Below are 22,903 nucleotides of genomic sequence, written 5' to 3' on the forward strand. Positions count from 1 at the left end.
CTATTACCCTTGATCACCAACCTGGAGGTGAGGGGAGCAGTGATCAGCAGAGCGGTGGCTGCGCCCGGGAATCATTTTTGGTGATTTAACCCCCAATTCCAACCCTTGATGCTGAGTTCCAAGCAGGGAGGTAATTTTTATAGTCTTTGTTATGACTCAATACCAAAGAGTGCCGGATCTAGTACACACCCAAGGCCTCAGCAAACTAAGCGCTTGCTTAGGGCTTTGCGGCCACTAGGGGGCCCCCCAAGAGTTAAAAAATATGACCTTTTAGTTTTTGCATGTATGCGTCCAATTAATTATTTCTACATGATCAAAGATATATTATTGTATCAAGCACAATTTTAGGTGAACACAGTGCTGCTGCAGTTGTAAACTGAGTAATTATTGCTGCCTCTCTTTAAATGCAGAAGTTCTTCCTCTGCTGCATGGCCAATTAACTCCTGTTTTTCTAAAATTTGCTTTTTTAGCTGCTTTTTTTTCAGATTACATAAACGTATATAGCAGTGGTTCGGAAACTTTTTCACCAAGTCCCACCTCAGAAAACACTTGGCTCTCCAAGTACCACCATAATGACGAACATTGAAATACATTAGTGTAGTAGGCCTAAGTATTCACTAGCGGGGTGTATAAAATAGTCAGGAAGTTTCATGGATACAAAGGATTCTGGGTATTTGTTGTGTTGTGTTTATGTTGTGTTACTGTGAGGATGTTCTCCCGAAATGTGTTTGTCGTTCTTAATTGGTGTGGCTTCAAAGCGTGGCGCATATTACTACGAGTGTTAAAATTATTTATATTACAACCATTAGTGTACTCTGTGTCACCCAGTATGCTTTGCAGTCGTGTGCGTGTTGCTGCGGAAGCCACACACAAAATGATGCTGGACTGACAAGCAGATCGTACATGCTGTAGAGGGCGACAAAGCCAATGGCTTCATAGCACGCCCTAATACTTATTATCTGGGTGACTGCCAGCCTCCTATTGTCTTCTTTGCTTTGTGACAAGGGTCCTAAATGGCTCTTTGAATGGTAAAGGATACCGATCCCAGAACCATGTATATTAAATATTTCCGGATGGTTCAACCGCCACCCGCCCGAATCTAATAAAATCAATTTTTTTGTCATGTCACCCGCCCGACCCGCGGTTTATCCGCGGACTCCCCGCATCTCTAACACGTACCCAAGATCGAAAATACCTTGTATATAGCAAGTGTATATTAAAACACGGACAAGTTACTGGGCTACCACGTCCGGCTTTGTTAAATGGTAATTAAAAAAGATGATTACGATACATGCCATACAATCTAAAGTGCTGTGTAATCCTCCCCAACCTTCACCTTAGTAAACAATGCCTGTTGGTGTTTTTCTAAGCTTACCCTGAACTCCAAGGGGAAACATTCACCTCCTCAGGTAACAAAGAGTAGCTCAGGGCATCTGGCTTAGGGCATCACGTAACCTGAGGGCCTCGGGTTGAGAGCTCCAAAAATTGTTCATGACCGGCTTTGAACCACTTAAGGCCTAAAGTAATCAGCATTTGTGAAAGGAGAATAATTGATCCGTGCGAACACTTGCTCAAGGGCCACTGAGCAAGGTAACGCCAACAGAGGCGTTTGTTCTCGGTTGCAAAGACAGTGGATGGCCAAGAAAGGACTGATGGTCGCAAATAAAGTGCTGTCCCTGCAATTTTTTGGGCTCACAAGCTGGAGGCATTTCTGTGGAATATTATGCTTCAGTCAGGAATATTCATTCTTCTGTCCAACACTAATAATAGTTGGGGTAAGTTTGTTTATTTATTTATTTTAATTGGAGTACAATATATGTATGTGTTTTTAGTAAAGTGGAATACTATAGTTAGTAATAATAGAGGGATAGTAGCATTTTAAATGTCAATACTAAACTAAATCTAACATCTTTGTAAAATATTTTACTTTTAACAGAATACATAGATGTTCTTAAATAAAAACTGTACTGGTTGTTAATTAAACAACTTTAAAGATTATTGTAGGAACTTAAATTTTTTTTTACAAAGGAACTCAATAGGAATGAGTTTTTGTACTGTACATGCTTTTTCCTTGATATTTTTTTTTTTTATATCCGACTGGAAAAAAAACATTTGGTTTGGCCGCCCAGACAACAGATTGTTTGAGTATTGAGCGCCACTGTCTGATCAAACACTTAATAATATAACATGTCGTCTCAACTCCAAACAAGATTAGTACATGTCAGGACATCACCTCATTGAAAAGTTCAACTGGTATCAAGCCGTCTTTGCGCACAGATTTGCCTGAAAGGGCCTGCCACATAGCAGCTGTTCCTGCTTAATCACAGCTACTCGCCACATACTCACACTGATCTTCACTCAGGAGGTCAATAATTCCTTTGTGACTCCTATAATACAAAGAGAATTATGACTTATACCGTTGTGGTCAGACATTCATGTAAACTCACCAAGAGCAATAATGTCATACTCTATTTATTTTGGCCCCAAATAATTTATCTAAGCCCCCTTATGCAGTATATATTTTTAGGAATGTTTCAATCAGGGATTTATGCTGCCTATTTCAATACCGATCAACCATAAGTGAGCTTGGCCGATACCAATACCAACACCGATACAAGTATTAACTGTAAATGTTTCTGTTATTTTATTGTGGGTGTTATTACCAGTTTTAACTATATTGGCACAATATTTAATCTAGTTCCTTATTGTCTCTTTTTAACATAAATGTGTTTGTGCTAAACAAAGTCAATCATACACAATAAACTAAAACTACGGTGCTATTTAACAACTATACTAAGTATTTTTTAAATAATATTTGCCCTCTAGGCCCTTATTTTCTGAATTTGTAAACATTGATAAAAAGAAAACAAAAATAAAACAGATTTTGACAAAATTAAAATAACAGCCTCATCACTCTAGTATTGATAATATATTGATCAATACTGATTCGTCATCCTCTTACATGTGAATGAAAATCTCAACCAAAAGCAATAAAATATCTAGTATACCGTACATGAAATAAAATGGATTAATAAAGTACACTTCAATATTGAACATATAGGCAGCAGTAGAGTTTTACATTACTCAACTGACAATCAAGTAAGGAAGTTTTTAAACAAAAGTGCAGAGTGACAATATAAACACTACATTATAAGCAGATGTATTAACAAGTCATATGAAAAAAAAACGTAAGTCTGGCAGATTCCAAGTGAGGAAACACCGACATGACAAATGTCTGTCAAATGTTTGCAGTATTTTTAAAAATGCCAGTTTTTCAACACTTTTTAATGGCAACATGTCTTTGGCGATGTATTTAACCACACTTTCTGCAAGCTAAAACTATGTTGTACTGTTTTCTTTATACTGGCCTGGCTTGTTCACCAAACGGGAAGTGAGTGCCGACTGTCAGTTGTGTTATAAAGGGGAACATTATCACAATTTCAAAAGGGTTAAAAACAATAAAAATCAGTTCCCAGTGGCTTGTTGTATTTTTTAATTTTTTAATTTTTATTTTACCGGTCCCTGAATAGCCCTAAAAAAAGCTTTAAAGTGCTTGATTTTCGCTATTTGCGATGCGACTATCCATCCATTTTCTACCGCTTGCGACTATCTATTTCCCTGTGACGTCATACAGTGCTGCCAATGTAAACAAACAATGGCAGATACCGCAGCAAGATATAGCGACATTAGCTCGGATTCAGACACGGATTTCAGCGGTTTAAGCGATTCAACAGATTACGCATGTATTGAAACGGATGGTTGGAGTACGAAAGTATTGAAGAAGAAACTGAAGCTATTGAGCGAATAGCTATTGACGCTATTCATAGCCAAAGAATGGCCGAGTAGCTGCGTTAGCATCGCCGGTAAAATGTGCGGACCAAACGATCAGGACTTTCGCATCTCTTGACACTAGAGCAACTTAAACCCGTCGATTGGTAAGTGTATTTTCCGCATTAAATGTGGGTGGAAGGAAACGTAATATAGTTGCAAATGCATCTGCAGGTTATCCATACATCTCTGTGCCATGTCTGCTTTAGCACCGCCGGTAAATAGCATGTTCGCATCGATTAGCTGGCAGTCAACATCAACAAAACTCACCTTTGTGATTTTGTTGACTTTATAGTTGCAAATACATCTGCAGGTTATCCATAAATCTCTGGGCCATGTCTGCTTTAGTACCGCCGGTAAATAGTATGTTAGCATCCATTAGCATAGCATGTTAGCATCGATTAGCTGGCAGTCACGCCACAACCAAATGTGTCTGATAGCACATAAGTCAACATCAACAAAACTTACCTTTGCGATTTCGTTGACTTTATCGTTACAAATGCATCTGCAGGTTATCCATACATCTCTGTTCCATGTCTGGCATTGCCGGTAAAATGTGGAGAAACTTTGGTACATTCAATGGGGGTCTGGTGGCATTCACTTTTGCATCTTCGGGCCAGTGGTGCAACTTGAATCCCTCCCTGTTAGTGTTGTTACACTCTCCGACAACACACCGACGAGGCATGATGTCTCCAAGGTTCCAAAAAATAGTCGAAAAAACGGAAAATAACAGAGCGGAGACCCGGTGTTTGTAATGTGTTGAAAATGAAAATGGCGGCTGTATTACTTCGGAGACGTCACGTTCTGTCGCATCACCACATGAGCGATAAACAGAAAGGCGTTTAATTCGCCAAAATTCACCCATTTAGAGTTCGAAAATCGGTTAAAAAAATAAATGGTCTTTTTTCTGCACCATCAAGGTATATATTGACGCTTACAAAGGTCTGGTGATAATGTTCCCCTTTAAGTGGGTATTTGCGCACATTTGACAAACTGACTCCTCTGTGTTGATACGTTCATCTTGTTCAAACTGTTTCAACTGAAATATTCCCACACTGGTGCGGTGGCATTTGATTTTGTAATGATTTTGTCCATGTTAGCTCCTACATGTTAATTTTATTGCACTGTGTGATGCTAGCAGGCCAGCGGGCCCACCTCACCGCACAATGAGTCAAAGACATCTAATGAGGACAAGATAATTCACCTCCTTTTTCTCATTACGCTATGGTACAAACACGCATAGCTGCTGAAAGCGACAAAAAGTGTGAATGCTCTTGAAGCATATATATAGCAATTTATCGATGCTCGTAAATTTACAGACTTAATTTTCATTTATCGTCAGTTAATTGACTTACCAAATATCGGCCCAAGCTTACCCTCTACACTTCTTAAAAGGGCCCTATTATGGAAAGCCAACTTTTTTTCTTTACCTGATGCCACCTGCTTATGTGTATTTGGGATCTGCATAAGCGAACATTTTAAAGCAAACTGCGGAGGCATTGCAGAGATATTTATAAAATAATCTTGGCCTTCTTCTTACTTCTTCCAAACGGTCCGTTTGGAATTTGCTTCTTTTGTGAGGTTTGTGCCAAATTTGACGTCAGCGGATTATCCATAAATGGTAAACATTTGCCCAAACATCCTTGCGTGACGCGACTAAAATAAACTTATTTAAAACCGGCTGTGCTTCAACATCTTGTCGATGATGAAACCCAATGAATAAAAATGCTCTGTTGTTTGTTTGCGTTAACCAGCACAAGTCTGTCCACTAACTTAAGCATTTTTACACTAAAACTGGAGCAATACAAATACCAATAGAAAAAGCGCTATCGATCATGAACAAAACCAATAGATTACCTCTATTATCAACAATAAAGTTGTTCAAATGCAACGATACATATACATAATGATAGCTAGAAAGATAATAAAAATTAAAAAAATAAATGAAAAAAAAAACGAAAATAAAAGAAGAAAAAAAAAAAAGAAGAAGGAATACCAAAAGATGAAAGGGAAGAGAGAGAGGCAACCTATATTAATCTTGTAGATTGTTATAGTTACAATGGTTTAAGATCTGTCAATATGCCTTGTGTTACCCAGTTTACCCTAGGGCAACAGCATTGATATATGTTTGATGAAACATGATTACGTGCATGAGTGTATGTATGTATATGTACTTGTATATGAACAGATTGTGTATATGAATGTTTGTACAGTAAATGTACATGTACAGTTTATGTATGTTTGTTTGTACAGTGAATGTATATGTACAGTATATGTATGTTCGTACCGTGAATGTGCGCGTGGATGGACGGACTTGGAGTATGTAGGTATGTAATGTAACAACTACTATAGTGAACCGGGGTGGGGATGAGAGGCTTGTAGTCAGTGTGAGGCGGCGTGATAAGTAGGTCTTTATTTGCATCAAACAACTCCGCCTCTCAAAACGAGCCAGTTTTGAAGGAAGCCAAAAATTGCCTTGAAGATAGGTCTTCACAGAAAATTCTATGCACAATTTTGACTATATTACAATCCTTAGATGTTACATAGACCAAAATTAAGTGTTTTAAAAATAGAAAAAAAACATCATATGACCCTGCTTTAAAGGAGAACATTATCACCAGACCTATGTAAGCGTCAATATATACCTTGATTTTGCAGAAAAAAGACCATATTTTTTTAACCGATTTCCGAACTCTAAATGGGTGAATTTTGGCGAATTAAACGCCTTTCTATTTATCGCTCTCGGAGCGATGACGTCAGATTGTGACGTCACCTAGGTAATAAAGCTGCTATTTTCTCAAACACATTACAAACACAGGGTCTCAGCTCTGTTATTTTCCGTTTTTTCGACTATTTTCTGGAACCTTGGAGACATCATGCCTCGTCGGTGTGTTGTCGGAGGGTGTAACAACACAAACAGGGAGGGATTCAAGTTGCACCACTGGCCCAAAGATGCGAAATGGGCAAGAAATTGGACGAATTTTTTTCAAAATACGAGGGTGTGGGAAAAGCTGACGAAATGGTCAGTCGTTTGTTCCGCACACTTTACCAACGAAAGCTATGCTACTACAGAGATGGCAAGATTGTGTGGATATCCTGCGACACTCAAAGCAGTTGCAAATCCAACGATAAGGTCAAAGAAATCTGCCGCCAGACCCTCATCAAATGAGTGTGCACATTTTACCAGCAGTGCTAAGGCAGACATGGCACAGAGATGTACGGATATCGTGCAGATGCATTTCCAACGATAAAGTCAAAGAAATCACATGCTATTTAGGCTAGCTGTATGTACATTTGAAACTATATTTACATCCAGCGTTTTCCTCCACCCACATTTAATGCCAAACAAACACTTACCAATCGATGGATTTAAGTTGATCCAGTGTCACAAGATGCAAAACTTCCGATAGTTGGTCTGCACATTTTACCGGCGATGCTAAAGCAAACATGGCCGAATAGCATCAATAGCTATTCGCTCAATAGCTTCAGTTTCTTCTTCAATTTCGTTTTCGCTATCTGCCTCCATACTCCAACCATCCGTTTCAATACATGCATAATCTTTTGAATCGCTTAAGCCGCTGAAATCCGAGTCTGAAACTGAGCTAATGTCGCTATATCTTGCTGTGCTATCCGTATTGGCATTACTGGATGAAGTCACAGGAAAATGGATGATGGCTTCACAGATAGCGAAAATCAGGCACTTTAAAGCTTTTTTTAGGGATATTCTGGGATGGGTAAAATTTTGAAAAAAAATTCAAAAAATAAAATAAGCCACTGGGAACTGATTTTTATTGGTTTTAACCCTTCTAAAATTGTGATAATGTTCCCCTTTAAATTTATTTTTTTTCCTTTTGTCTCTAGCTGGTTTAGCTTGATAGTTAGCTAAGCTATGATCATGCCTACATGTGTAACATGTTTAGTCTCAGTGCTCATACTTGATAATGATACCTAAGGTATTAAGAAATACATTTTTTGCCGTAATGGATGTGATTATTATTAACTTAGAGGAGTGTCTACACACTGTATGGAAACACAAAAATTAGCTGCTGGCTTGTCAGCCGGGGGACTAAAAATAAACTGTGTTTATGATCAGCATAGAAAGACATTGATTGGCAATGGCGATGACATACTTTTTTGAGAAAATTGATGAAACTGATCTGTGGCTGATTTATTGGCACAATGGTAATATTTTTATATTCCTATTTATATTAGGGATGCACCAATCGATCAGCCACCGATCAGCGGCAGCTGATTTTGTGGGAAAAGTATGTGAACGGCCCCTTTCAATACCAATCACAAAAGCCGATTCTCTCTGACCAATAATTATTTTTGGTCCATTGGCTGAGATGGTTGCATGTTTATTACTATCATTTTTATATTACAAACCCTGTTTCTATATGAGTTGGGAAATTGTGTTAGATATAAATATAAACGGAATACAATGATTTGCAAATCCTTTTCTAACCCATATTCAGTTGAATATGCTACAAAGACAACATATTTGATGTTCAAACTCATAAATTTTATTTTTTTTTTGCAAAAAATAATTTACTTAGAATTTCTTGGCTGCAACACATGCCAAAGAGTTGGGAAAGGGCATGTTCACCACTGTGTTACATCACCTTTTCTTTTAACAACACTCAATAAACGTTTGGGAACTGAGGAAACTAATTGTTGAAGCTTTGAAAGTGTAATTCTTTCCCAATTTTGTTTTATGTAGAGCTTCAGTCGTTCAACAGTCCGGGGTCTTCGCTGTCGTATTTTAGGCTTCATAATGCACCACACATTTTCAATGGGAGAGAGGTCTGGACTGCAGGCGGGCCAGGAATGTACCGGCACTCTTTTTTTACAAAGCTACGCTGTTGTAACACCTGCTGAATGTGGCTTGGCATTGTCTTGCTGAAATAAGCAGGGGCGTCCATCAAAAAGACGGTGCTTGGATGGCAGCATATGTTGTTCCAAAACCTGTATCTTTCTTTCAGCATTAATGGTGCCTTCACAGATGTGTAAGTTGCCCAGGCCTTGGACACTAATGCACCCCCATACCATCACAGATGCTGGCTTTTGAACTTTGCGTCAATAACAGTCTGGATGGTTCGCTGCCCCTTTGGTCTGGATTACACAATGTCAAATATTTCCAAAAACAATTTGAAATGTGGACTCGTCAGACCACAGAACACTTTTCCACTTTGCATCAGTCCATCTTAGATGATGTTGGGCTCAGAGAAGCCGGCAGCGTTTCTGGATGTTGTTGGTAAATGGCTTTCACTTTGCATAGTAGAGCTTTAACTTGCACTTACAGATGTAGCAACGAACTGTATTTAGTGAGAGTGTTTTTCTGAATTGTTCCTAAACCCATGTGGTGATATCCTTTAGAGATTGATGTCGGTTTGTGATACAGTGCCATCTGAGGGATCGAAGGTCACGGTCATTCAATGTTGGTTTACGTGGAGTGATTTCTCCAGATTCTCTGAATCTTTTGATGATATTATGGACCGTAGATGTTGAAATCCCTAAATTTCTTGCAATTGCACTTTGAGAAACGTTGTTCTTAAACGGTTTGACTATTTGCTCACGCAATTGTGGACAAAGGGGTGTACCTCGCCCCATCCTTTCTTGTGAAAGACTGAGCATTTTCTGGGAAGCTGTTTTTATACCCAAACATGGCACCCACCTGTTCCCAATTAGTCTGCACACCTATGGGATGTTACAAATAAGTGTTTGATGATCTTTGCTCAACTTTATCAGTTTTTATTACCACTTTTCACAACTTCTTTGTCACGTGTTGCTGGCATCAAACTCTAAAAGTAATGATTTTTTCTAAAAAAAAAAAAGTTCATCAGTTTGAACATCAAATATGTTGTTTTTGTAGCAAATTCAATAGAATATGGGTTGAAAATAATTTGCAAATCATTGTATTCCGTTTGTATTTACATCTAACACAATTTCCCAACTCATTTGGAAACGGGGTTTGTACTATGTCCATACAGCAGAACTATTTAACTACATAATGAAGAGGGCCACAGTTTCAAGAACCCAAGGACTCAGGGGCCGGAAATCGAAATTGGGATTTTGTCTGAATGTGCCCCCCCCCCAGGTTATATTCCTTTGAGACTGTGTTCATTTACTTGCAAACACATCAACTTGTACACTGCAACTTAAATACATTAATTATTCTGCCCTTGCTACTCATATGTAGCGTGTGAAGTTAGAAAGATTAAAGCATGGACAAACAGAAACTCCAGGCCAAACTAAATTAAATTTAAGGTCTACTGGTCAAATTTGGTTTTGACGAGCTTTGATCGGCAAAAAGTTACTTACATGGCACACTGACAATGCTTAACCCATTGTTACTATAACAATCTACAAGCTTAATATAGGTTGCCTCTCTCTCTTCCCCTTCATTTTTCGGTATTCCTTTTTTTTTTTTTTAATCCCTAGTTATCATTATTTATGTGTATTGTTGCATTTGAACAACTGTATTGTTGACAATAGAGGTAAACTATTGGTATTGCTCATTATCAATAGCGCTTTTTCTATTGGTATTTGTATTGCTCCAGTTGTAGTGTAAAAATGCTTATTGTCATTTCTATATTATTATTTATTTCGCTAACTGCTTCTTTGCTATCACTTTTACGATCATATTTGTACGTATCGTATGTGCTGGCGATGTTCTATTGTTGTTTTTGTTGTTATTGTTGTGTTTGTTGTTGTTGTTTTTGTCTCTCTGCCTAATTCCCCTCTTATCCCCTCAATTCCCCCCTCTGTCTTTCTTTTTTTTCTCTTTCAATCCCCTCCTGCTCCGGCCCGGCTGCACCAAATGATAATATAAATACATTTAATAAAGTCACATTCAAATAAGGCAACAAGAGAAGTATCCTACACTTCTCTTTTGTAAAGTAAATCTGAACAGGCGATATAGGCATCTACATCAACTACATGATTTGCCTGAGAAACTGGACAGGACAAAAAAAATAAATACTTTAAAAAAAAAAAAAAGTTTTGACGAGCTTTGATCGGCGAAAAGTTACTTAGCCAAAACTCAACATGAGTACGAACACAAAAGACATCACAATGTCAGCAATTTCAATACAAAACAAACTAAATGTCTTCTTGCACAATATCTACTTACAAAGATCTGACCAAGTGTCATGATGAAGCTTACCCATGTGGATTTCTACCATCGGGGTTGCTCTTCTGGAACAGTGTGTGATAACTCAACCACTGGCTCAGGGCAGAACATTCATACTTTGTTGTCCAGTCGCTTTTAAAAGTCTGATTATTGCAATTTATTTTTATATTTTTTCAGGGTCGATAGTGCCATTTTTGGTTTGGTCGAGTAGTCTTCTTCTACTCACCCCGCTGTTGCGTCATTGTGACACATATGCCTTTCTGTTACCCCCTAGAGGGTGGTGGATACTGCATACACAAGCAACCCTTGTTGAATGGTTTCATCAAGCTTATTTGGGTGATGTTCGGCGGGCCAAATCAGTCAAAAAGATTAACGGGCTGCCATTTGAACAGGCATGTGCGGCGTCCTTCCTATAAATTAATATCATCTCCTTTATTGCAGCAAATAAACTGTATTTCTTAGATTATTGGGTAGTGTTTGACAAAAATGCTGCAACAAATTGTTAAATGGATTATACTTGTATAGCGCTTTTCTACCTTCAAGGTACTCAAAGCGCTCTGACACTTTTTCCACATTCACCCATTCACACGCTGAATGGGTGAATGTGGGAGCTGCTATGCAAGGTGCGAACCACCACCCATTAGGAGCAAGGGTGAAGTCAACCAATCAATCAATCAATGATTATTTATATAGCCCTAAATCACTAGTGTCTCAAAGGGCTGCACAAACCACAACACAAACCACAACGACATCCTCGGTAGAGCCCAAGTGTCTTGCTCAAGGACACAACGGACATGACTAGAATGGTAGAAGCTGGGTATCGAACCAGAAACCCTCAGGTTGTTGACACGGCCACTCCCAACAGCGCCACGCCATCTCCAACTGCGAAAAATGCGATTTACGATTATGAATTATTATTATATACGATTATGAATATTAAATCATCCTAAATATAATCATTATTTTTGTTTTTTAAGAAGGATTATTCTCAATAATTGTCAGACGGAACCGTGAAAAATAAAAATCTGAATAAAGTCGTTGAAAGGTTTAATATGCTTCATAAATATTGAAAACAAATTTGAAGGAAAGGACTCCTGATCTTGTTAGTTGTGAACTTGAATGACACTATAGGAAGAAATCCCAACTCGATGCATATGTGAGCAACCCCTGCCCCTCCATCCATCCATCTTCTACCGCTTATTCCCTTCAGGGTCGCGGGGGGCGCTGCAGCCTATCTCAGCTACAATCGGGCGGGGTACACCCTGGACAAGTCGCCACCTCATCGCAGGGATAAATCATAGGTTTTTAATTACATCTCTAAATTACTTTTAAACTTTTTTGATTAGTTCATTATGAAATGTAATATTATGTTTGTATTATTATTTAGTTAAATGTAAGTTTTTTGATGTATTGTGTGCACATAAAATGTGTATATTATACTTTGCGACTTTTAGGGACATCCTGTATATTCACTCATCAGACAATTTCCTGGAACTTGTACCCGGTCACAAATTGGTTCACATCAGAATCACAATTTTTATTTGATACTATTCTAAAATGATTCAAACTTTTCAAGAATCGATTGAAAAATAGTTATTTAGACCTTACTTACTATATCACTACTTACAACATGTATATGTCATATGTCAGCCTGTAATCTGTTTTATAAAAGGTTTCTTTGTAATTTATACACCAAATGATACATTGTGAGAATCAGTTTGAATTTAATCACCCCAAGAATCGGAATCGAATTGACTGGTTTTGAGGTTCACTTCCCTAACCCAGAAGTATTTTTACTTTTTTTAAAGTAACTTAAATTTGACTAAGCTGTAAGCATACATATACTGAACTAATTACCTTCTACCTTGCTTTTTGCCCAAGTGCAGCTGGGATAAGCTCTAGCTCCCACTGCAACCCTGAGAGGGACAAGCAGTAGAAAATGGATGGATGATTAATTCTTGAGGATATATATTTTCTAGAGATTGAGATTAGGTCCTAATTGTGTACACGTTCGATTAACTCCACCTGAGGTTTTCTGAACTGAAGACCCTAAATTAGTACCCTGCTGTATTGGTATCGTGTTATTTTACAGTAATGAATGCATGTATTGATATTTTAGTACACAAGCAGATGGCAACATTTTGTCAAATGTTCTTAGGAAACCAAATGATGCGTAGTTCATCATAATTTGTTGAAGAAACAATATTGATTGTCTGAATGTATGACGTTGGGTTTAGAGCAGAGCAAACAGCAGGGATTTAAAAGCCAAACGTGCTCTTAAAAGTCAGAGCTATTTTGCTGCACGGTGGAGTCGCTGAATAAACAATATTGATTGTCTGAATGTGGGACGCTGGGTTCAGGGTAGTGCAAACAGCAGGGATTTGAAATCCAAACGTGCTCGCATCCCTGCTCAGACGCCACCATGGGTTCACGCTCGTCCTGTTGCTGATGATCCATGTAAGCGTCAACATGTTCTGGTATTTTGAAAACCTAAGGAGATAAAGGCCGTCTGACGGATCAATTCTTCTTCCAACTGGGCGCAAAGCAATTAAAGCTTTAAGTCGGCGTTAAGTTGTGTAGCAAACAACAAGGTAGAAACACTGTACCTTCTTGAATGTTGTTCTCGGAAGAGTTAGTGTACATTCGAGGTTGAATGGCTTCTAAAGTCAAGGGAAGGTATACCAACCTGAAGGCTGCAAGCAAGCTCCAATTGTTCCTTCTGCTGAGTTTTTGAGTTCTTTGAAAACTTATAAAAGTAAAAGTTACTTGTGTTTTGTCAGCATTTCAAATCCCAAGTAACGACCCTTGTTATTAAATATGTTCAGCTGTAGCTTACCAAAGAAATACTGCTCATTATACACCCATTTGTTTTTTTCTGAGTTTATTTTGAAACCCTAGTTTTTGGTGCAATTTTATCCATCCATCCATTTCCTACCGCCTATTCCCATTGGGGTCGCAGGGGGCGCTGGTGCCTATCTTAGCTACAATTTGGTAGAAGGCGGCGTACACCCTGAACAAGTCGCCACCTCATTGCAGGGCCAACACAGATAGACAGACAACATTCACACTCACATTCACACACTAGGGCCAATTTAGTGTTGCCAATCAACCTATCCCCAGGTGCATGTCTTTGGAAGTGGGAAGAAGCCAGAGTACCCGGAGGGAACCCACGCATTCAGAGGGAGGACATGCAAACTCCACACAGAAAGATCCCGAGCCCGGGTTTGAACCCCAGACTACTCAGGACCTTCGTATTGCGAAGCAGACGCACTAACCCCTCTTCCACTGTGAAGCCTGCAATTTTATTAATACTATCATTTTTCTCATCTAAAATGATGTCATGAAACCTTGGTAAGAAACAAACTAGGAGCATCACCAAGCATACAGTAGCTGAAAATAGTCAAATTACCTCTCGGTTAGTCAATAGGGTTGGTTGTGACTGATACTGATAGATAAAATAAGTGCACATATAACATACGTAACATTATATCTTTTTTGACATGTATTTACATTTATTAATTAATATTGTGCAAAATGCAATCATTTTAAACATTAAAAGGTAATATATATTAATATAAATACAAATAGGGCAGTGTGTGTGCCTCACAATACGAAGGTCCTGGGTTCGAGCCCCACTTGGGGTCTTTCCGTGAGGCGTTTGCATGTTCTCCCCGGGACTGTGTGGGTTCCTTCTGGGTACTCCAGCTTCCTCCCACCTCCTCCTGGGTGTTGGCTGATTGGCAACACTAAATTGGACCTAGTGTGTGAATGTGAGTGTGAATGACAGCGCGCATAGCACACGGTGACTTGGCGAGCTGGATTCTTACCCGTTTCTCCTCCTTGGAAAAGGAATTTTGGCCTCTGAAGAATGCCCACCAAAAGAACTTTGAGTTTGGAGTGATGGCGTGTTATCTGAAGTGAAGATTGAAGACCTTTGAAGCGGACGTTGTATCGATCCGTTGTGGTGAAGAAGGAGCTGAGCCGGAAGGCAAAGCTCTCAATTTACCAGTCGATCTACGTTACCATCCTCACCTATGGTCATGAGCCTTGGGTCATGACCGAAAGGATAAGATCACGGGTACAGGCGGCCGAAATTAGTTTCCTCCGCCAGGTGGCGAGGCTCTTCCTTAGAGATAGGGTGAGAAGCTCTGCCATCCGGGAGGAGCTCAAAGTAAAGCCGCTGCTCCTCCACATCGAGAGGAGCCAGATGGGGTGGCTCAGGCATCTGGTCAGGATGCCACCCGAACGCCTCCCTAGGGAGGTGTTTAGGGCACGTTCAACTGGTAGGAGGCCACGGGGAAGACCCAGGACACGTTGGGAAGACTATGTCTCCCGGCTGGCCTGGGAACGCCTCGGGATCCCCGGGAAGAGCTAGACGAAGTGGCTGGGGAGAGGGAAGTCTGGGCTTCCCTGCTTAGGCTGCTGCCCCCGCGACCCAACCTCGGATAAGCGGAAGATGATGGATGGATGGATGAAGCGTCTCTTCTCAGGCTGAGCTTGCTAACTAGCTTAGCGTGCTAGTTAGCTTAGCTTGTTAGCTGCTAACAAAGAGGGACACCTCACGGTGGCGAGACTGGCAGCTTTCTCGCGGCGGCGAGTGACGGCAGCGGGACGGCGAGGAGGATGAGGGCCGACTACCGGCCAGCAGCAGCGGCACCACCACCTCGCGGCAGCGAGACCCGCAGCTTTCTCGGCAGCGGCGAGTGACGGCAGCGGCACGGCAAGGGAGAGGCCCGGCTAGCGGATGGCAGCAGCAGGACCAACTTGCGGCGACGAGACCGGCAGGTGACGGAGGCGAGGCCCAGAGGAGGAGAGAGGCTAGCGCGAGGCTTGCCAGGCAGGACTGGACCCGATCGAAAGATCGGTGTCTTGGGCGTCAGACAACATCTACCCGGACCGGGCAGCAGCCAGGATCAACATGTGACCAAAGAAGGTGCTCTCTCCTGATGAAGGTGAGGAAATAAGGAGATCGCTCAAATTTTTGACAACAGATGTATCAGCTATCAAGCAGTACCAACAGACAATAATGCAGCTGGTGGAGAAAGTAAAAGTTCTACGCGTTGAGAATGACACTAAAGACCTACAAATTGAACAATTAACGGACCGAGTGGACGAGCTAGAACAGTACACAAGAATAAACAACGTTATTCTGAACGGGCTTCATATAAAGCCCTGTTCATATGCTCGGGCGGTGACCGCCAATGGTGGAGAGGAGCCCGGGAATTTGGATATTTCCACAGAGAGACAAGTAGCAACGTTCATGGAGTCCAAGGGTATACTCATGGACATTGCAAGTGTAGAAGCTTGCCACCCACTCCCTAAGAAGAAGGATGGATCGGCACCAGTAATAATAATGAGGTTCGCCAATAGGAAATATAAAACTGCACTACTAAAACAAGGGAGGAAGTTCAAAGGAACAGAGCTTTACATAAATGCACATTTAACAAAGAAAAATGCAGACATAGCCAGAAAAGCACGTAGCCTAAGAAAACAAGGCAAAATACAACAAACATGTACAGCAAACTGCAAGATATGTATTAAACTAAATGGAACACCAGAGGAAGCAAGAGTAATAGTCATAAGGAAAATAGCAGAGCTGGATAAATATCAATAACGATAAATAAATTAAACACAACCATGGCACAAACAAACAATAATCAATCAGAAAGAGAATTTATAATCTTTTCCAGCATTGATCATAACGGGACAGAATTGGACAGTGCTATAGATCCAGACACACATTTTTTCTCTCACATGGACAATAATTGTTTATATTATACAGAAGTACAATTAAATACCACCCTGAATTCCAAAAACAATTATTTGTAAATACTGCAGAAGCTTGTATGCCAATTTTAACAATATGAAATCATTTTAGGAACAATTTAAAGAACCTTTCAAAATTATTGCTGTGTCAGAGACATGGATGGATACAAAAAAAGGAATGGACATTGGACTAGAAGGATGTGAACTCAATTATATTAATAGATTAAACAAAATGGAGGCGGAGTTGCTGTGTATGTGATGAAGGACTTCCATTACAAGGTGGTAAAAAAACATGTCTCTAGCTATTGACAATGTTTTAGAGTGTATAACCTTTGAGATATGTCATGAAAGAAGGAGAAATATATTGATCAGTTGTATATATAGAACACCCAACTCAAGTATTGAAGGATTTGAAGACTGGATTACGGGAACTTTCAATGGAATCAGTCAAAAAGTACTTTTTTTATGTGGAGACTTCAATATAGATCTCTTGAACCCCAATAAGCAAAAGTCCATTAATGATTTCATAGATACAATGTACAGAATGAGTTTGTATCCCCAAATCAAGAGGCCAACCAGAATTGCAAGTCACAGTGCTACACTTATTGATAATATCTTCACTAATGTCTTTGATAAAAAACACAACAAGTGGACTGTTAACAACCGACATCAGCGACCATCTGCCAGTTTTTACTATTTATGATGGGAATTACAAGAAGAAGAACATTGACGAAAAGACATTACAAAGACTATGCACAGAGGAAAGAATAATTTCCTTGAAGGCGGATCTGAGGAAACAAACTTGGGACAATGTATACAATGAAGATGATGTAGATGATACATATGGGAATTTTTTCAACACCTTTCTAACACTCTATGATAAATATTGTCCTTGGAAAGAACTTATTAAGAAGCAAAGGAAAAAAAAACAACCATGGATGACAAAAGGACTGAGAAATGCTTGTCACAAAAAAACACATTATATCAAATATTTATAACACAGAGATCTATAGAGGCAGAAAATAAATATAAGAAATATAAAAACAAGCTAATTGGTATACTACGAACATCTAAGAGGGAATACTACAATCAATTATTAAACAAGAACAGAAACAACATGAGAGCAACATGGGGCATCCTAAATAGCATCATCAAAAATGGTGCTAAGAAAGATTAGCCCTAGTACTTTCTAGATGGAAATACAAAAAATTACAATATGAACCAAATAGTTGAACCAAATAGTTGAACGTTTTAATGATTACTTTATTAATATCGGAAAAAATATGGAACAAAAAATTTCAAAAGCAGAATGATGTGTCAGTTGAGAACTTGAGTGAGCTCATAGACAGAAATCCCAATTCCATGTTTCTTAAGAAGGTGACAAAAGAAGAAGTAATCAAAAGTGTAAAAAATTGTAAATCCAAGACCTCAACCGACTGTCATGGAATAGATATGGTAACGATAAAAAAGGTTATAGAAGTCAGTTCAGTACCTCTTACATATATCAGTAATGTATCATTTCTAACCAGCAAATTCCCTGACAAAATGAAAATTGCAAAAGTTGTACCAATTCATAAGAATGGAGACAAACACCAGTTCACTAACTACAGACCAGTTTCTTTACTTCCACAATTCTCCAAAATCTTGGAAAAACTATTCAATAGCAGATTACATCAATTCATCAACAAAAGTGGGACGCTTGTGGAGAACCAATTTGGATTTAGAGCAAATATCTCAACATCAATAGCATTAATCAAAATAACCGAGGAAATTACCAATGCAATAGATGGTAAAGAATGTGTAGCCGTAGTATTCATGGATTTAACAAAAGCATTTGACACAATTAATCATTATATTTTAATACAAAAACTAGAACGATATGGCATCAGAGGTTTGGTATTGAACTGGGTAAGAAGCTATTTAACCAACAGGAAGCAATATGTGAAGATGGGTGAAAATATGTCAACACGATTGGATATATTTTGTGGTGTACCCCAGGGATCAATACTGGGACCAAGATTGTTTAATCTTTATACAAACGACATTTGTAAAGTTACAAAGGACTTGAAGTTAGTTTTATTTGCAGACAACACAACTGCTTTCTGTTCAGGATAGAACACACAGAAGATACAAATAATAACAGAATAAATGAACAAATTAAAAAAATGGTTTGATAAAAACAGACTATCTTTGAATCTCAGTAAAACTAAAATAATGCTATTTGGTAACAGTAGAAAAGAGCATCACACACAAATACAAATAGACGGAGTAGATATTGAAAGGGTAAAAGAAACCAGATTTTTTGGAGTATTAATAGATAATAAAATGAACTGGAAATCTCATATACAAAACATACAACATAAGGTGTCAAATAACATTTCAATAATGAATAAAGCAAAATACGTCCTGGGCCAAAAATCACTTTATATTCTCTACTGCTCGCTAGTGTAACCATATCTGAGTTATTGTGCAGAAATATGGTGAAACAACTACAAATGTGCGCTACATTCGTTAACTGTGTTACAAAAAAGATCAATTAGAATAATACATAATGTTGGATATAGAGAACATACAAATCCTTTATTTATTGAGTCAAAAATGATTTGATAAAATTGCTAACAGCTAAAATGATGTACAAAGCAAATTATATATAACCTGCTACCAAAGAATGTACAACAATTCTTCTCAACTAAAGAGGAGAAATATAACCTTAGAGGAAAATCTAATTTAAAACATTTGTATGAAGGTACTACACTTAAAACCTTTAGCATATCAGTATGTGGCATTAAATTACGAAATGGATTAAGTAAAGAAGTTAAACATTGTACTGATAGGCTCCAGTTTAAGAAGCTGTTCAAATTAATAGTGCTTACAAAGTACACAAAATAAGAATTATGAGAAAGACTTTCAACCTTATTGATAATAAGATATTCTTCATCTCAGTATCTTGGTAATGACTGCATTAATTAATTACATGTTACAGAACTGTTGTATTACTCATTCACGGATGTCATATATTTGTGGGCGCTCTGACGTGGGAAAGGGGTAGGATTAAATAAACTTTGCTTCTTCCTACTCCTTTTCGGACATGAAGTGATGTACGGTGATGTGAATTGTCTGATGTATTGTGTTGTAAATGTGCTTATATTCGAAATAAACTAAGAAAGAAAGAAAGAAAAAAAGAAATGTTGTCTGTCTATCTGTGTTGGCCCTGTGATGGAGTGGTGGCAGGGTGTACCCCGCCTTCCGCCCGAATGCAGCTGAGATAGAATTCAGCACCCCCTGACAACCCTGCAAGGGACAAGCGTTAGAAAATGGATGGATGTAATGTAGGCCACATAGTCGGGAGATCTGGGTTGAATCTCCGTTTTAACATCTCTGTGTTCTCCCCGTGCGGCTTCCTTGCATGTTAGGTTAATTTAAGACTCTAAATTGTCCACAAGGTATTATTGTGAGTGTGAATGGTTTTTTTGTCCATGTGTGCCTGGGATTTTTTGGCGACCGGTCCAGAGCAGTGGTCCCCAACCACCAGTCCATGGACTGGTACCAGTTCATGATGCATTTGCTACTGGCCACACAGGAACCTTAATTAATTTCTAAACAAACACAACTTTTGCCTTTCTCACGAGACACACCAATAAAGTTGTTTATAGACGTAAAATTAACTATTGATTGGAAATTCCCATTTGTTATTATTTATACATGTATTACATGAAACAATTTACATTAAAGAACATACAAAATATAAATGTGCTGGATTGTAGCCAGATTGCAGTTTCCGGCAAGTTGATGGTATATACAGCAAGGTCCAGAAAAATTTAGGTTAGTCAGCCCAAATATTAGACACAGACAGTACAATAAAACACACACGCACACACACACACACACACACACACACACACACACACACACACACACACACACACACACACACACACACACACACACACACACACACACACACATATAATACAAATCAATTTAGACCCATATGAAACAGCAGGTTGCTGCATGACCTCAGCTTAGAACAAATAAAGAATAAAGTCACCATAGTAGTAATTAGCATAAGGCAAATGGAGAAGTGCAATAGTGCTCAACTGCAAGTGTGCTAAATTGTTGCATAAAATAAGTGTGCTGAAGGAAGAAAATACATATTGGCCTAAAGTACTAGTATTATTGCACATAGTTCTATTGCAAAAGTCATTAGCATTAACAGATGTGTTTATGCATTGAAAGTAGCACCAAAAAGCGTACATACAGTGGGGCAAAAAAGTATTTAGTCAGCCACCGATTGTGCAAGTTCTCCCACTTAAAATGATGACAGAGGTCTGTAATTTTCATCATAGGTACACTTCAACTGTGAGAGACAGAATGTGAAAAAAAATCCAGGAATTCACATTGTAGGAATTTTAAAGAATTTATTTGTACATTATGGTGGAAAATAAGTATTTGGTCAACCATTCAAAGCTCTCACTGATGGAAGGAGGTTTTGGCTCAAAATCTCACAATACATGGCCCCATTCATTCTTTCCTTAACACGGATCAATCGTCCTGTCCCCTTAGGAGAAAAACAGCCCCAAAGCATGATGTTTCCACCCCCATGCTTCACAGTAGGTTTGGTGTTCTTGGGATGCAACTCAGTATTCTTCTTCCTCCAAACACGACGAGTTGAGTTTATACCAAAATGGATACATGGATGATACAGCAGAGGATTGGGAGAATGTCATGTGGTCAGATGAAACCAAAATAGAACTTTTTGGTATAAACTCAACTCGTCGTGTTTGGAGGAAGAAGAATACTGAGCTGCATCCCAAGAACACCATACCTACTGTGAAGCATGGGGGTGGAAACATCATGCTTTGGGGCTGTTTTTCTGCTAAGGGGACAGGACGATTGACCCGAGTTAAGGAAAGAATGAATGGGGCCACGTATCGTGAGATTTTGAGCCAAAACCTCCTTCCATCAGTGAGAGCTTTGAATGGTTGACCAAATACTTATTTTCCACCATAATTTACAAATAAATTATTCCTACAATGTGAATTCCTGGATTTTTTCCCCACATTCTGTGTCTCACAGTTGAAGTGTACCTATGATGAAAATTACAGACCTCTGTCATCATTTTAAGTGGGAGAACTTGCAAAATCGGTGGCTGACTAAATACTTTTTGGCCCCACTGTAAGTGTATTTATTTATGAAATATTGCACAAAATATGAATACATATATTTTAGAATAGAAATTCGAATGGACTCTATAGAAATCCATTGAAATCTATTTGAAATAATGCAGCTATGTCTAGTTTTGTTATATATCTATGCTCTTGTCCTCGGCGAAGACATATTATGGATAACACATCATATATGTTAGCCAAAAATTAGGACCAAGAGCTAGCAAGAAAGAGTTAAAAAAAAAGTCTTTGGAGAGCTTTTTTGCAAAGGGGAAAAGGCCAGGGATCCCACTAAGTTGTATATTTCATGCACTTATTTTCACTGTACAGTATTTACCTGCCACACACACGGAAAGTCGATCTGTGAAAATAATGCATACATTAAACCTGTCCATGGTGCAAAAAAAGTTGGGGACCCCTGGTCGAGGGTATAAACCGCCTCCTGCCTGAAGTCAGCTGGGATAGGCTTCAGCTTACCCGCAACCATATCGAGGATAAGCAGTATAGAAAATAGATGTATGGATCAGAGCTGTACAGTGCGACTAAAATTAGGTTGTGCGAGTATTGAAAAAAAAAAGTAGCATATGTGCAAATATAGATTTTGACCTTTTGCGGCTAAAATAAATGTATCCAAATTTGATTAAACAAGAGAAGAATGTTTGCCTATCTGTATATCAAGTTTGAAATACACTTAAAATATAACCATAACCAAATGGACATGTGATTGACGCGGAACTCTGTTCGCGCTAAAACTGTGTGTCTCCCTCACTCCTGCGCTATGCACAGAGGGGCTGGAGCCCCTCGCTCACACACTCAGTCTTCCAACACAGAAGCAACAAGGTTTTAATTGTAGGAGCTGATCAGGGAAAGACATATTTTTCACCACCTTAAAACTTGACACAAACGGTGCTGCGCGCTAGTAACGACGAGGGTCGGAAGAAATATAGAACAACCAATCAATGACTGAAGTGACAAACTTGCAATCCAAACAATACATTGTTTGTTTGTCAAT

The 22,903-nt window shown here is 38.9% G+C and overlaps 1 protein-coding gene across 5 annotated transcripts in view; it reads left to right on the forward strand.

Annotated features, from left to right (window-relative positions):
• The window catches only part of thrb (thyroid hormone receptor beta), a 126,881-nt gene that overhangs the window by 73,583 nt on the left and 30,395 nt on the right, over positions 1 to 22,903 (forward strand). Inside the window, exon 1 of one of the 5 annotated variants that reach the window (XM_061908383.1) lies at positions 1,582 to 1,775. The exons of the other annotated variants lie outside the window; for them this stretch is intronic. Coding sequence (XP_061764367.1) covers positions 1,724 to 1,775 — 52 coding nt within the window. The 5' untranslated portion in view covers positions 1,582 to 1,723. Of the gene's footprint in view, positions 1 to 1,581; positions 1,776 to 22,903 lie in introns of those variants that run through there. 5 annotated transcript variants of the gene reach the window in all.

Source organism: Nerophis ophidion, linkage group LG08 (assembly GCF_033978795.1).
Source record: "Nerophis ophidion isolate RoL-2023_Sa linkage group LG08, RoL_Noph_v1.0, whole genome shotgun sequence".
Lineage (NCBI taxonomy): Eukaryota > Metazoa > Chordata > Actinopteri > Syngnathiformes > Syngnathidae > Nerophis > Nerophis ophidion.